The sequence below is a fragment of the Aptenodytes patagonicus genome, chromosome 6 (genome assembly GCF_965638725.1).
Source record: "Aptenodytes patagonicus chromosome 6, bAptPat1.pri.cur, whole genome shotgun sequence".
NCBI classification, from domain to species: domain Eukaryota; kingdom Metazoa; phylum Chordata; class Aves; order Sphenisciformes; family Spheniscidae; genus Aptenodytes; species Aptenodytes patagonicus.
In genome coordinates, this window is record NC_134954.1 from 31,628,396 (window position 1) to 31,642,797 (window position 14,402).

The 14,402-nt window shown below is 52.1% G+C and overlaps 1 protein-coding gene across 3 annotated transcripts; it reads left to right on the forward strand.

Moving 5' to 3' along the window:
- Positions 1-3,823: 3,823 nt before the first annotated feature.
- KMO (kynurenine 3-monooxygenase) lies at positions 3,824-14,106 on the forward strand. 3 transcript variants are annotated; one of them, XM_076340709.1, is made up of 15 exons: positions 3,824-3,934; positions 4,832-4,901; positions 6,489-6,586; positions 7,557-7,646; positions 7,893-7,941; positions 8,724-8,811; positions 9,468-9,633; positions 10,176-10,247; positions 10,793-10,914; positions 12,302-12,449; positions 12,920-12,977; positions 13,090-13,172; positions 13,446-13,547; positions 13,641-13,700; positions 13,895-14,106. In XM_076340709.1, exons 1-15 carry the CDS (start codon positions 3,881-3,883, stop codon positions 14,060-14,062), a joined length of 1,428 nt encoding a protein of 475 aa, XP_076196824.1. In that variant the 5' UTR covers positions 3,824-3,880; the 3' UTR covers positions 14,063-14,106. The 3 variants fall into 3 exon arrangements, with proteins under 3 accessions (XP_076196824.1, XP_076196826.1, XP_076196825.1); XM_076340711.1 differs by lacking the exon at positions 13,446-13,547; XM_076340710.1 differs by lacking the exon at positions 12,920-12,977 and having other exon boundaries at positions 12,337-12,449.
- Positions 14,107-14,402: the final 296 nt, after the last annotated feature.

Consider the following 14,402-nt stretch of genomic DNA (forward strand, 5'->3'; position numbering starts at 1 on the left):
GCGCAGGAGCAGGCTGTCCCTGTACGCCGTAAGAAGAACGGGCGGGGAAGACGACCGGCCTGGCTGAACGGGGAGCTCTTGCTGGGACTCAGGAAAAAAGAGGAGAGTTTACCGCTTGTGGAAGAAGGGGCAGGTGACTCAAGAAGAGTACAGGGATCTCGTTAGGTCGTGCAGAGAAGAAATGAGAAAGGCAAAAGCCCAGCTAGAACGCAATCTGGCCGCTGTCGTTAAAGACAACAAAAACAGTTTTTACAAATATATTAATGACAAGAAGAGAGCCAAGGAAAATCTCCATCCTTTATTGGATGCAGGGGGGAACATTGTCACCGAGGATGAGGAAAAGGCTGAGGTACTTAATGCCTTCTTTGCCTCAGTCTTTAATTGTCAGACCAGTTATCCTCAGGGTACTCGGCCCCCCGAGCTGGAAGACGGGGACGGCGAGCAGGATGAACCCCCCGTAATCCAAGAGGAAGCAGTCAATGACCTGCTACGCCACCTGGATGCTCACAAGTCTATGGGGCCGGATGGGATCCACCCGAGAGTGCTGAGGGAGCTGGCGGAGGTGCTCGCCAAGCCGCTTTCCATCATTTATCAGCGGTCGTGGTTAACAGGGGAGGTCCCGGATGACTGGAGGCTTGCCAATGTGACGCCCATCCACAAGAAGGGCTGGAAGGAGGATCCGGGGAACTACAGGCCTGTCAGCCTGACCTTGGTGCCGGGGAAGATTATGGAGTGGTTCATCTTGAGGGCGCTCACAAGGCATGAGCGGGACAACCAGGGGATCCGGCCTAGCCAGCACGGATTCATGAAAGGCAAGTCCTGCTTGACCAACCTAATCTCCTTCTATGACCAGGTGACCCGCCTAGTGGATGAGGGAAAGGCTGTGGATGTGGTCTACCTGGACTTCAGTAAGGCCTTTGACACCGTCTCCCACAGCATTCTCCTAGAGAAGCTGGCGGCTCACGGCTTAGACAGGTGTACTCTGCGCTGGGTCAAAAACTGGCTGGACGGCCAGGCCCAGAGAGTTGTGGTGAATGGAGTCAAATCCAGTTGGCGGCTGGTCACGAGCGGTGTTCCCCAGGGCTCAGTACTGGGGCCGGTCTTGTTTAATATCTTTATCAATGATCTGGATGAGGGGATTGAGTGCATCCTCAGTAAGTTTGCAGATGACACCAAGTTGGGCGGGAGTGTTGATCTGCTCGAGGGTAGGAAGGCTCTGCAGAGGGACCTGGACTGGCTGGATCGATGGGCCGAGGCCAACTGTATGAGGTTCAACAAGGCCAAGTGCCGGGTCCTGCACTTCGGCCACAACAACCCCATGCAGCGCTACAGGCTTGGGGAAGAGTGGCTGGAAAGCTGCCCAGCAGAGAAGGACCTGGGGGTGTTGGTTGACAGCCAGCTGAACATGAGCCGGCAGTGTGCCCAGGTGGCCAAGAAGGCCAATGGCATCCTGGCCTGTATCAGAAATAGTGTGGCCAGCAGGACTAGGGAAGTGATCGTGCCCCTGTACTCGGCCCTGGTGAGGCCGCACCTCGAATACTGTGTTCAGTTTTGGGCCCCTCACTACAAGAAGGACGTTGAGGTGCTGGAGCGTGTCCAGAGAAGGGCAACGAGGCTGGTGAGGGGTCTGGAGAACAAGTCTTATGAGGAGCGGCTGAGGGAACTGGGGTTGTTTAGCCTGGAGAAAAGGAGGCTGAGGGGAGACCTCATGGCTCTCTACAACTACCTGAAAGGAGGTTGTAGCGAGGTGGGTGTCGGTCTCTTTTCCCAAGTAACAAGCGATAGGACAAGAGGAAATGGCCTCAAGTTGCGCCAGGGGAGGTTTAGATTGGATGTAAGGAAAAATTTCTTTACTGAAAGAGTGGTTAAACATTGGAACAGGCTGCCCAGGGAAGTGGTTGAGTCCCCATCCCTGGAGGTATTTAAAAGACGAGTAGATGAGGCACTTAGGGACATGGTTTAGTGGGCATGGTGGTGTTGGGTCAACGGTTGGACTCGATGATCTTAGAGGTCTTTTCCAACCTCAATGATTCTATGATTCTATGATGATTCTAAGATAACCCAGGGACCTAAATTTTGTTTGGAATGGTTACCCGGAAGAAAAGATATTGCACTGGGCATAGATAGTCCCTGATAGGTAAAGCTTAGCCTGGTTTGCCAAGAGCTATTGTCAGTAGCTAAGGAGATATAGGTTTGGCAGCGAGCAGCGGATGTGTACCATCTTGGAAGAAAAAACTTTCAAACTGTGGCCCATTTACCACACCACATAGTGCTGCTCACCAAAGGGTCGGTTGCTTCCCCGCGTGTCTGTGCCTTCTGCCTCTGGAGCAGGTACACGGACCGTGGCCGAGGCTGCTTGTGCAGAAAGCAGTATTACGAGACCAGCTTTAGTTACATGATTGTATGCTGTGTTATCCACAGGAGTCTGTGAATTAATTGGCGTACCTTAAAGTGTTGCTATCAAATTGGTAAGCCAGGGTGGTGGAGTAATCTGTAAAGCCTACCGGACAAGTACGCAAAGGGTGCTGTGAGTGATATTTCCAAATAATAACTGTCACTGCTGGAAGCTAATGGTGTGCTGTCTGTGCTCTGAAAATAATTAATGAATAATTTATTTATTATGTAAAACTTACCTTGCTCTGCCCTGTCTTTTCTGTTTTCTTTGCTGGGTGTGTGTGAGTCAATCAGATAGCGTGGATCAATTCACTGCTGCATAGATCAGAGAAACCCAATGGAGGGTCTTCAGTGGCAACACGTTCGGATTCAGTGCCAGGGCCCATGGACATTAATAGCCTTTAACAAGCCCAACCAGCCCCACCTGGGACCCCTGCCCTCCCCAAGGCCAGCAGTCCCATTTAAGCTTGGGCCTGGGGCTGCTTGTGGGTCCTGTTGACCCTATCTTGCATGTCCTCTCCTTGCATGGTACTGCAGGTTGGGACCGTGGCGTGGTGTGGTGCTTGCTCCCTGTCCCCTCGGGAGCAGCTGGCCCTTGCTGCACGGGGAATCAGTACGTGCAAGGGAGAACAGCCCTGTGCTTGTGCAGGAATTTGGTCTTGCTCCTTTGAGACAAATCTGCTGTTTTGGGCTGTTCATTGCAGGTTGAGCAATAAATGGTAGTTAGTGTATGTTTATGTATGTGTTTTCACTGTCTGCTGTTTAATTATTGTGTGTAGGCTGTAATTGGCTCCTTTTAAAAGCTTACTGTGTGCAGCGTTGGCTCAGCAGAGCACTTCCTCCCAAGGATGGGTATGTGAAATGGTGCATGCAGAGATGTCTCCTCACAGCCTCATCCAAGTCCTGGAAACCTTCTGCAGATTAGGCATGGACACTCTGCTCAGCATCACACCCCAAAACACTTGAGGCACACACAGCTTCCTTGGACGAAAGATGTCCTTGCAGATGGGATCAGGCCCCTAGGCAAGCAGTGTGGTTCACATCCCACCCTCAGGAGCATGCTCCAGGAGTTACTCTGCATTATCCCACTGGTGCCTCTGCAGTTGCAGCCCAGTGAAGCACCAGCAAAACCCCAGCAGGTGCAAGTTGTCCTTCTGCTCTGTGCACGTTTCATTAGGAGGTCCTTGAAGGCTGCAGAATTGCTTTACAATTTTCAAAAGAGGCCTTTTATAAGGCCTGACTGAGTAATGCCACATTCACATCTCTTCACCTAAGGCTCAGTGTGGCTGGCCACATGGCCAGGCTGATTCACTGACAGTCTCTGGGCTGGGAGTTAAACTTTAATATGAACCAGGGGAGAAGAACCCAGGTGTGACTCAGCCGCCCACGTCCTTCCCCTTCTCCTCCCCACTGGTGAGGACAGCGCAGCAGGACAAGGAGCGGGGACGCAGCATTAAGAGCCCATGACCCAGGGGCTATCCCAGCGATGGAGCCCGGTGACCCACGGGGGAAAAGAGTTGCCGTTGTCGGCGGTGGTCTGGTAGGATATGCAATTTAGCTGCTGTGTGATTGCGTTTGCCAGGGAGCCGGAGTTGTAAAAGCATTGCTTGGATGTGGGGTGAATGTTTTTCTTAAAATCATTCCTCCTTCAGATGATGGGGTGTTATGGAGGAGTTGGTTGAGTTCCCACTGCAGGAGGCAGCGAGGCTCATTTGAGCAGCTAGGACTTTGTAGGAGGAGAATGGCTCTTTCCCTCGAGGGAAAGCTTTGCTGCTGAGATATCCCAGAGGCATAATGTGTTTGACTCTAAAGGACAGCATGGAGCATTGCAGCACCTAAATCTCTCTTTTGACTTTTTGGCCATTAGCTTCTTGGTCCCTGTGCTGCTGGAAAAGAGTGATGATATAAGAGTCTATAGTTCTGACAGTGATTAATGATGGAAATTAAGCAATAAAAACAGCCAATAATAACAAGCAGGACATATGTGCGCTGTCCTTTTTAAGGCAACATCTTGCTTTTGCACAGGTCTAGCTTCCCCCCATGTGTTCCCAAGGGAATGCTGCAGTACCCTGAATTCTGTCAAGAAAGATAAATATAGTTCAGAGAGGAGCAGCCTGTACCAGCTCCTGCTGTCTCTGGCTGAAGGGGTTAGCCCTGCTGCAATTAATCACCGTGTGTAAACAAGCCCTGAACTTGGTATGGCTTTATACGATGAGTTTTGACAGGTGACTTTTGTCTTGGAAGTTCTGCAGGCACATCAGGGGTGCCAGAGGACTTATCTCCAGGAAGAAGTCCTCTAAGGTTCTTGATCAAAGGGCCTTCCTGTATATGCTGAGCTGCATCTCCTGACCGCTGCTTTCCCTTGATGCATCTCAGTAGTGATCTGTGATATAGCTACTAAACACTTCATCCACCATTCCTCATCCTTCTCTTGTAGGTGGGTGCATTAAATGCCTGTTTCTTTGCTAGACGTGGTTTCCATGTTGATGTTTATGAAGCCAGAGAAGGTAAGTTCAGCCTGATCATTACTGCTTTATTAATGTTTCTGTCCCTTTACTGACAACAGTTCTTGAAGAAGGAAAAGAGGAACTGTGTGAGCTCACTGAAACTGCAGAAAGAAAATGAAATCTGAAAGTGTGGCACATTGGGGATATTCTTTTCATTCTTCCCTTTAGCTCCTGTGTTGGGGGGGAACATTTATTTGAAATATGTTGTCTTGTGTGGAGGGAACCCACCCTTCAGCTACTAAAACAATGCCCTTTTTTATGTTCTTGGCTTAAATATTGATTCAAATCCTCACCTTTGAAAACTGGTCTCTGCATGAAGAATTATAGCACAGTGCTGTTGAACCAAGCTGGGTCACAAGTTTGGAAGCAACGGCTGTTGTTAATGCTGCAGCATCTCTGTTAGGGTTAAAAGCATCACTTGACTGGTAACCACTGCCATTGATAGTGAAGAGGGCTGGTGGTGAGAGGGGCAGGAGAGATGGAGTGCTTTCAGGAAGCCTCCAGCTCTGCAGGGCACTGCAACAGAGAAATAATGATTCGGAGCCCAGGTGCTGGCTGAAAGGGAAAGAAATCGTTTGCCTTCAGTGTCTATCAGCTGACAGACAAATAAAACCTGGGCAGAGATGGCAAGCCAAGCAGCAGATGAGAATGACACCATGGAAGGTGAAACTCGACTCGGACATGCAGCGAAGGGAAGGAGAAGCCCCGTGTGACATGTGGTCTCTGTGATAACTCTTCCTGCTCAGGCAGAGGTCAGGACGGGCGGTTCTGCTGCACAGCTCCCAGCTACACCCATCCCGAGTCCTATGCACAGCACTGGGTCCCCACCACAGAAATGGGGGGACACAGCAGCCAGCTCCAAGTGATGCCAGCAGGCTGCAGGCTCAGAGCAAGAACAAATGGCTTTTCACTGTTAAACTCTTTGCTGGATGTTGTATATGCTAGAAGTTTCACAGGTTCAAAAAGCCTCTGGTTGCTTTTACCTGCCTTCTGAGTCGGATGAATTTTATCACTTTGCTCCAGTTTTTGGCCCATTTCTTGTGCTGAGATGCAACCCTGAAAGCCCTTGGGATAAGGCTCTGCCACACGCACTGGACGGACAACCCAGGAAGACTGAGTGAGGCCATTCGGAGGAGGAACAGGCCAGCACTGAGACATTTCCATCTGAACAGTGATGGAGAAGGCGACCTGCCAGTGTCCCAAAAAGTGTCAGTCTGTGTGTCTTAGCAGAAGCTGCCAGGCATTCATCGCTTGGCTCTCTCCACTTAGAGGGGAAGCAGCTCTTAGTGATAACATGCCCTCCAGCACTGTGGGGAGCTGTCAGGATCAGGTGTTCCTTTTGCAGCACTTGGCTGCAGCTGCTTCTTCCAGACTAGAGGAGGCACAGAGGAAGCGGCCCTCGAAGCTGCTCAGCTGCCTTCCCTACAGCTGAACATGCCCTCTGATACCTGCCCTCTCTGCATGCAGAGCGGGGGGACGGGGACTCCCCACTGCCCCACCTGCTGTTGTTGCAAGGATTTCGGGAGATGCCACCTGCACCAGGCTGTGTTATTGGTGTCTCAATAACCAACTGCTCTTTCCACGCAGATATCCGGGTGGCCAGCTTTGCCCGTGGCAGAAGCATTAACTTGGCCCTGTCCCACAGAGGACGCCAAGCCCTCCGAGCCGTGGGGATGGAAGAGCAGGTACCCTGGCAGCTTCTGTCAGTGGTGGGGTCTCTGTGGTTAAAATGCTGTTGACTACAGCTGGTGATGGACGGGCTCTCTTCTGCTCCCTAAGCACACAGGGGCCACCACAGCGGTAGCTCTGCTTTCATGAGGGTGGAGGTAGACCTCTCCCACTGCATGCCCACAGCCTGGCTCTCCACAGCTGCCAACGGGGATCTCTCCCAGCCTGGGGGCAGCACCCAAGCCTGGGCAGCTGGTCTCTGCTAGTGGCAGAGGGTGTTTCCCCGGCAGACCAACACTCAGACAACACCTTCCAGTGTTTACCTCTCTCCTGTGCTCTCCTCACTCCTGGAGAGTGAGGGCAAATGGGGCAGGAGTAGGTCGACTCCCAAAAGAACTGGAGTATCAGCAGGATGTGATAAAGGGGGCTGGTTTCTCCACTGCCATGCCCTGATTTGTATTTTCCCACAAAACCTTGAGCTTTGGGCTGACCCCTGAAATCTGTGCACACTGACTTCAGTACAGCATGGTTGGCTCAGAGCCCAGCACTCCTCTGCAGGGTGCTTGCTACCATTTAACATCCAGCTGCTGGCAGTGGCAGATCTCTTGGCCCCTGGCTCCCTGCAGAGAAGGAGCCCAGGCTTCGACAGCTCATATCCCAGCACCACGATGTAATTTGGCTGTCATCCCCTGCCCTGTCCAGAACCCTGGGGCTTTTCATGTCCCTTTTATCCAAAAATAATTTTCTGCTGATTTTTATGAGAATGAACTTGTAAGTAATCTCAGTAAAATGTAGTGACTTGGCGTTGACAGCCCTGTAAAATTTTCCCCAGTAACTTGGATAGCCACATGAAAATGTATGAACAGAGAGCATCCCATTCTCCCTGGAGTGCAGTGCATGGGGGGGATGGCACTTGGTAGCTTGTGCCCTGCCCCTTGGCAACTCAGTTTTGGCCAGAAGGCTGGGTTGTGTTCCCTTCCATTTCAGATTGTGTCCAAAGGCATTCCCATGCGGGCAAGGAGGATACATACACCTTCAGGGAAGAAGTACTCTATCCCCTACGGGAAGAAGAACCAGGTACTGGTCTCATGCTGCCACTTGGAGATGCTTCACAGAGCACAAAGGGTCTTTGATGGCGTTTGTAGCTCCGTGTGATGCACAGCCTGGGGCTCATGCTCTTAGAAAGGATGCTGTGAGTGGGAAGGGGATTGCGTGACCCCCCAGGTTCGGCGGGGCTGTTTGGAGAGGGTGACATTTCTCATCTGGCCATGCAGAGCATCCTTCAGCAATGCCTCCTGAACCCCATGTTTGTTTGCCTTGCAGTACATTCTCTCTGTGGACAGAGCAAACTTAAACAGAGAGCTGCTAACAGGTAGGTTGCCAAGTCTGTTTGCAAACACTTTTACACCCTGTTCACCGAGGATTTAGGGTTTGCCCCATGAACAGTAGACTTTGGGCCCCAGGCTCTCTTTGCCTGTGAGTTCTGCATAACCTGGCTCTCAGAAAGTGCAAACGTGAACTAGCTGTGTTTTCAAGAAGAAAATCTATGCTGTTTCCTTGCTGCTTGTCTGACACAAAAGGATATTCAGACAAGTCCCCCCGAGGCCTTTCTGCATGTGCAGAAATCCCGGAGGAGCAGCTCTCCCTCCTTCGCCCTCAAATGGGAACTGCCTCAGCTCCCTGGCTCCTGGCACCGGAGTCTGCTCCCAGAACTTCATCAGCCAAAGCAGGAAATACCTCCTCAGCCTTGCCACAGTTTGTGGCATTTTCCGCAACCCCTGATTGTACAGAGACAAATAGAAATTGGAGCACTGTGGCAAAGTGCGTAATCAGGCCAGGCCAAATTTCCCAAAATTTCCCATTGATTACAGGCACCGTATCCCATCCTGAAATATAATGTAGTGGTGGTAGAAACAGGTCAATGACTCATGTCATTGTAGGGAAAAAAGAAATCCTTGCAGGATACCTTGCACTTTTTAAATAGTTTTCACCAGAGTTGACCAAATGCAGTCTTAGTGTGTCCTGCCTGCCGGCCATCACTCAACACAGCAATCTTATTTGCTGTAATGGCAAAAGTCCCTATAATTTAGGGATCCCTTGGAAATATTTTTGGGGTCACAGTACAAGCCTCTACATTTAGTTGTCTTTTCATAGCTGCTGAGAAGTACTCCAACACTAAACTGTACTTTGGACACAAGCTCCTGGGGTGCAACGCAGAGTTGGGGAAGTTAACCATAAAAAGGTAATCCCTGCGCAACCCTGAGATCAAGTGCTGTGTTCAGTTAGTTTCTGCTTAATCATTCATAAAACCTCAAACAATTGAGCAATCTCAGTTTGAAACTAGCATGTTATTACTGAGCGGGCAAAACTCAGTGTCAGCTTTGGAAAGGAGAGACATCAAAACAGGGTTCATGGGGAGGCTGAAAAAAATTTAAGCAACTCGCTAACCCTCCAGCAGCCTGGCAGTAGGCTAGGCACAGGCTTGCAGACCTGTGCAGGGAATAAACGTGCCAGTCTCCATAGCGCTGGTTTTCAGGGACAGATTGCTCATCAGGGAGGGCAGCTAACGACCTTGTTTCATAGTTGTGTTAAGTTCTGGTCGTGCCCCCCATCCACCTGGGAATGCAGGCTCTATGAAATAGCAGCATTATCCCAACAGTGCCTGCTGCATTCTTGGGTAGATCTGGCAGAGTTATGCTTTTGATAACCTACAGGATAATTATTTATGCTAACGTTGAGCTTCCCAGTCAGTGAAAGCCAATCTTCCCTCACCCTAGAAGATTAATAACGCTGGAGGTGACCCTGGCATTTTGCAAAAGGCAGATCTGCTGTGCCCAGTGGTGCTGAGCTGGCCTGGAGTTACGGCAGGATTGATCCAAGGGACTCTCTTGCTTTCAGATCTGACCAGCAGCCCTTGGAAGTTACCTACGATCTCATCGTGGGATGTGATGGAGCCTTCTCAACAGTCAGAAAGCAGTTCATGAGGCAAATGCGTTTTAACTACAGTCATGAGTACATTCCTCATGGCTATATGGAGCTGACCATCCCTCCCAAGGATGGAGATGTAAGTGTGGGGGCTGCTACCCCCGTAAGTGTGGTGCTACCACCTTTGCAGGTGGGAGACTCTGCTCCCCTTTCATGGTGGCTCTGCTACCATGCTCTACTCAGCTCTAGAGAAATTAATTTCTCACCTGGGGCTCAGCCATGGGATTAAAACTTCCCTAGGAGAAGGCAGACATCTCTTTCTCTTCGAGTGGTGGGGCCAATGTCTTGGTACCTGGCTGCAAAAATCCTGGAGAGCCTGTCCCGGACTGGTGGGGTTAATTCTAGCTCTGAGAGGTTCTGGGGATATGGGAATGTGTCTGTGAGGACATCAGCGATTGCAAACCAGCATATTTTTGCCCATCTTTCCTAGCCTTTTCTCTCGCCCTTGCTCTGTGTCTCCCAGAGGCACCAGGTACCAGAAAGGGGCCCTGTGGTCATTGTGTCTTCTCATGGTACAAAGGATGGGAACTGCTGTGCTGGTGTGGAGGGGAACCAGAGGCTAGGCTGGGAAAGCTGAGCAGGGCAGGTCAGGGACACAAGGTGATTCTCCTTCTCTTTCAGTTTGCCATGGAACCAAATTACCTCCATATCTGGCCGAGGAACACCTTCATGATGATTGCACTGCCCAACATGGTGATAACCCACGGCCACACTTCCTTGGGGCACGGGATGGAGCTTGTGGGAATGAACTGGCTGTGGTGGCAGGCATGTGGCAGGGGCTGGGAGGGCCAACAAGTTGCCAGGAGGGACCCCCAGCCTGTGTCAGACATCCCACAGCCTGGGGGGGGGTGCAGGACAGGACCCCCAGAGCCGACTCTGCCTCACAGCACTGAGCAGGTACCTGTGCCACCTCTCTGTCCACGCATGCAAGCCCACCTGAGCCCCCCGAAAACCAGCTCTCTGCAGCTGGATGTTATAAACCAGATACGGGAGTACCAAGGCAGCATGCCAGGCAGTGTGCTGGCAGATCACACACTGCCTGTTTCTGCCTCCCCCCGCCTGCCTCCAGTGTGTGCAAGCCCACCATGGGAAACAGGGTGGCCGGGCGCTTGTCCCCGCTGTGCTAGCAGATCACTGCGATTGCCAGGTGACAGGCTGGGCACTGAGCTGCTGCTCCAGGTGCCAGGTGCTCTCTATGGCCTCTGGGTTTCTTTCTGACCTTCCTTCCCGGCTGGCAGGACAAGTCCTTCACCTGCACGCTCTTCATGCCCTTTGAGGAATTTGAGAAGCTCACAACGGGCAAGCAAGTGCTGGGTTTTTTCCAGATCCACTTCCCAGATGCCATTCCCCTTATTGGAGAGTAAGTGTTCCCATCTCCCCTTCTTGCTCATCAATGCAGGGCTGCAAAGGCAGGGGATGCATCCCCACCCAGCCTTGGGGTCCTGGTGACAGAGACTCCACTGAAGCTGGTGGGCCAAGGGGTTGCAAACGCTGTTGGGGTGGATCCCCATGGGCTGTAGATCTGAAGGAGAGGGAGCGAACAGACCAAGGTCCGCATTGCGTCTGCACTAGAATAGCAATCTCAGCAACAGGACGCAGCCCCATCCTGCAGCAGTTTCTGATGGAGTCACACTGAAGCACTGCTCTGTCCCTTGGAGGCACAGCTCAGGCCCTGCCACTGCGGGAGCAAAGAGCAGATCACCTCCCGCTGCTTTCGTATTGCTGTTAAAGGGTTTGAACTCAAGGGATGGATTAGCTGTTCATAAGCCGTGAGTTTTTGACATTAGAGGTGGGTGAGCAAAGTGACTCCACTAGAGCAAAGGTAAGGGTTGCACACCGAAACCAGCAGCGCAAAGGTAGTCCTGCTGTTCAGATAGCTGAGTTGCGCAAATGTTGAGATTTTAGCTAACAGACTGAAAAAAGCTGGGCTTGGCAAAAAAACCCAACACACCACTGTGCTGACTAAATAAAGTCTGGCACTTATTGACTGTATGGCTAAAATAAATATCAGGGCTTTGGGACACAAGAGCAGGCAGTTCCCAGTGGCATGCTGCTCCCCGGGCAGGGGGGACCCTCTTGCTGCTGGGCAAGTGGCACAAGGGCAACAGCATGGAGCCGGAGCATCCCGCTCCTCCTGGGGGCCCTGGTGGCAGTGAGGACTGGGACCAGCCTTTCCAGCACACATCCTGATGGCCGTGGCTCTGTTTAGTGTGTCCTCATTTTCCTGCAAAGAGGGAAGCCTCCCCAGCCAGTGGGAGCTCCAGCCCACGCTATTAATGCTTCTGCTTTGCAACATAGTTATCTATTATGGGCTTTTTTTGGCTGATAGAAGAGTCTCAGCTGTGATAGGCAGTTTCCTTTCCTCTTAAGGAGACTGTATCACAGGACTTCATGTAAACTTAAAAACTCAGATATCCTCTGGTATATCCTTCCTACAGTGACTGACACCCACCACTGCTCCCGGTAAGAGGACTGAGATGTCGATGCCATTCTTTCTCATGGTCAAGTTGTGTGCAGGGCTTAAAACCTGCAGACAAAATATTTGGTCCATAGGGGGAAGTTAATGAAATAGGTTTTCTGGCTTCCGCATTTTTCCCAGCACAAATAGCCTAGTGAATAGGCTTGGTTTTTGCATCCTAACGCTGACAGTGCCCGTGGCCCTGGCTTCCTGAGCTTGGACGTGGCATGACTTGCTCTTCTTGTCTCTTGTGGTCCCACAAGTGAAATATCTGTTGTTTTGCCTGAAGGCGAGAGCTGAAGCACGATTACTTTTTGCTGCCAGCCCAGGCCATGATATCTGTGAAGTGTTCTTCGTATCACCTTGCTTCCCGGTGCGTGCTGATGGGAGATGCCGCGCATGCCGTTGTGCCCTTCTATGGACAGGGCATGAATGCAGTAAGTTCATGGCTGGCCCTGGGCCGTGTCAGTTGTGTCCCCACTCTTCTCACCCAGAAATGCCTGGTTGTAGAGTGTAGCTCCATGGAGTTCACGGGCTGGCCTGTCTCACAGTCTGATGTCCTCTGCATTGGCAGATGTTGAACTCCCCTCAGGCACCTGGCTGCTCACTAGGACCCAGCTGTCCTCTGGGGAGGAGAGGGGATGGGGCGGTGGTGCCACCTTCCCATGGGGCAGAGGACTGCGTGGGAGGCGGGGTCCAGCAGGACAGCCCCAGGCCGGGAAAGGCAACCCCCTGGATTTCTCTGCAAGACGCCTGGCAGAGTGGCCTGGAGTAAGACTCCTGCTCTGAAGCTGTGGTTAGTGGGACTCTGCACGTGCGAACAGCCACACTAGCTAAGCATCTGTGAGAGCACTTCTTGTGAACGTGTGGTTCCTTCTGCCTATTTACCCTCTAATTCTCCTCCCAGGGCTTTGAGGATTGTCTGGTCTTTGATGAATTAATGGACCAGTTGCACAATGACCTTGGTGAGTGAGGTGGCCGGGGAGGAGCGAGAGCAGAGGAGGATCCCTCCGCAGCTGAAGGCAGCTGGATACCCTGCTGGGGAGCTGTCCATGAGCCACCGCTTTCTTCTCCCAGGTGCCTGCCTCCCTGAGTTCTCCAGGCTAAGGGTGCCAGATGACCACGCAATCTCGGATTTAGCCATGTACAACTACATAGAGGTAGGCGAGCCACACACAGACTTGTGGTCCCATGGGCCATGCACACAGTGGCACTTTGTTAGGATGCACACAGTGGGCAGGGCCTCTGGCAAGACTCTGGTTGGGCTCTCACCCCGGCAGACTTTAGCCTAAGAGCTCCTTGGGAATGCCACTGGGGCTGGGGAGGCTCTGCTCCCTGCGGTGACACCCAGGACAGGCAGCAGGAGAGCTAGCAAAATGCAGGGGAGCTCTGCCAAGACGCCCTGCAAAGGGGTGATGGTTGCTCTGTCGCAGATGCGCGAGCACGTGAATTCAACATGGTTCATTTTCCGGAAGCACGTAGACAACTTCCTCCACACCCTCATGCCTTCCACCATTGTCCCACTGTACACCATGGTAAGGCCAGCACCTCAATCCTCACTGCCTGAGCCACTGCGAGCTCCTCCTGGCTGGCTTTGAGGTGGTGACGTGCTCTTGCAACCCTTCCAGGTGACCTTCACTAGAATTCGCTACCATGAGGCACTTCAGCGCTGGAAATGGCAGAAAAAGGTTGGTCAGTGTGGTGTCTGTCCTCCCCATGCCATGAGCCTCGAGCATCCTGCACACTAGCACTGCTCGGCTGCAGGGGGGGGAGCTTTGGTGGTGGGTTATTGCCAGGTGGGTGCAGGTATGAAGACTTCGCTTGGTGCCGCTGGGTAGGGGCAAACCTCTGATGATGCCGGGGTTTCTCTTTGCACTTGCAGATAATTAATCGAGGGCTCTTTGTCATGGGGGCAGCAGGACTGGGTGGCACCTACCTGCTCATAAAGCGGCTGGCACGGGACTTGAACTTCTGCATGGAAAACTTGTGGGGCTGGTCCCATTATCTGAAGAATATTGGAAATTTTCCCTTTGGCATACAAGTGGCTTAAATGTAAGGAGAACTCCTGGTTGTAATAAAAGTGAAGGCACAGGCTGTTGGCTCAGCTGGATGATGTTGTTTCTCTTGGGATGTGGCCTGGCAGCTCCTGCAGCCCCTCTGCCTCCTGCCCCCTCAGGAGCGGTGGTGGTTCCTCTCCCTCTCTCTGGGTGAGAGGAGCCCATCAGGGCACAGAGTACACAGACAGCCTCTGCAGGGGCTCAGGTGTATCTCTGCCTCACCTCAGCATCCTTGTCTCAAGTGATGCAGTGTGTCATGGGCCGGGTGCGGGTTTTGTGTGCAGTAATGGGGGCAGCATGCACCCTCCCAGCCAGCAGGACAGCCATTTGAAC

Excerpts from the sequence above, each read along its gene's own strand:
- KMO (XM_076340709.1), top strand. The coding sequence starts at position 3,881 with ATGGAGCCCGGTGACCCACGGGGGAAAAGAGTTGCCGTTGTCGGCGGT. Across the intron at positions 7,647-7,892 it reads CCTACGGGAAGAAGAACCAG|TACATTCTCTCTGTGGACAG; the intron begins GTACTGGTCTCA and ends TTTGCCTTGCAG. Across the intron at positions 7,942-8,723 it reads AAACAGAGAGCTGCTAACAG|CTGCTGAGAAGTACTCCAAC; the intron begins GTAGGTTGCCAA and ends GTCTTTTCATAG.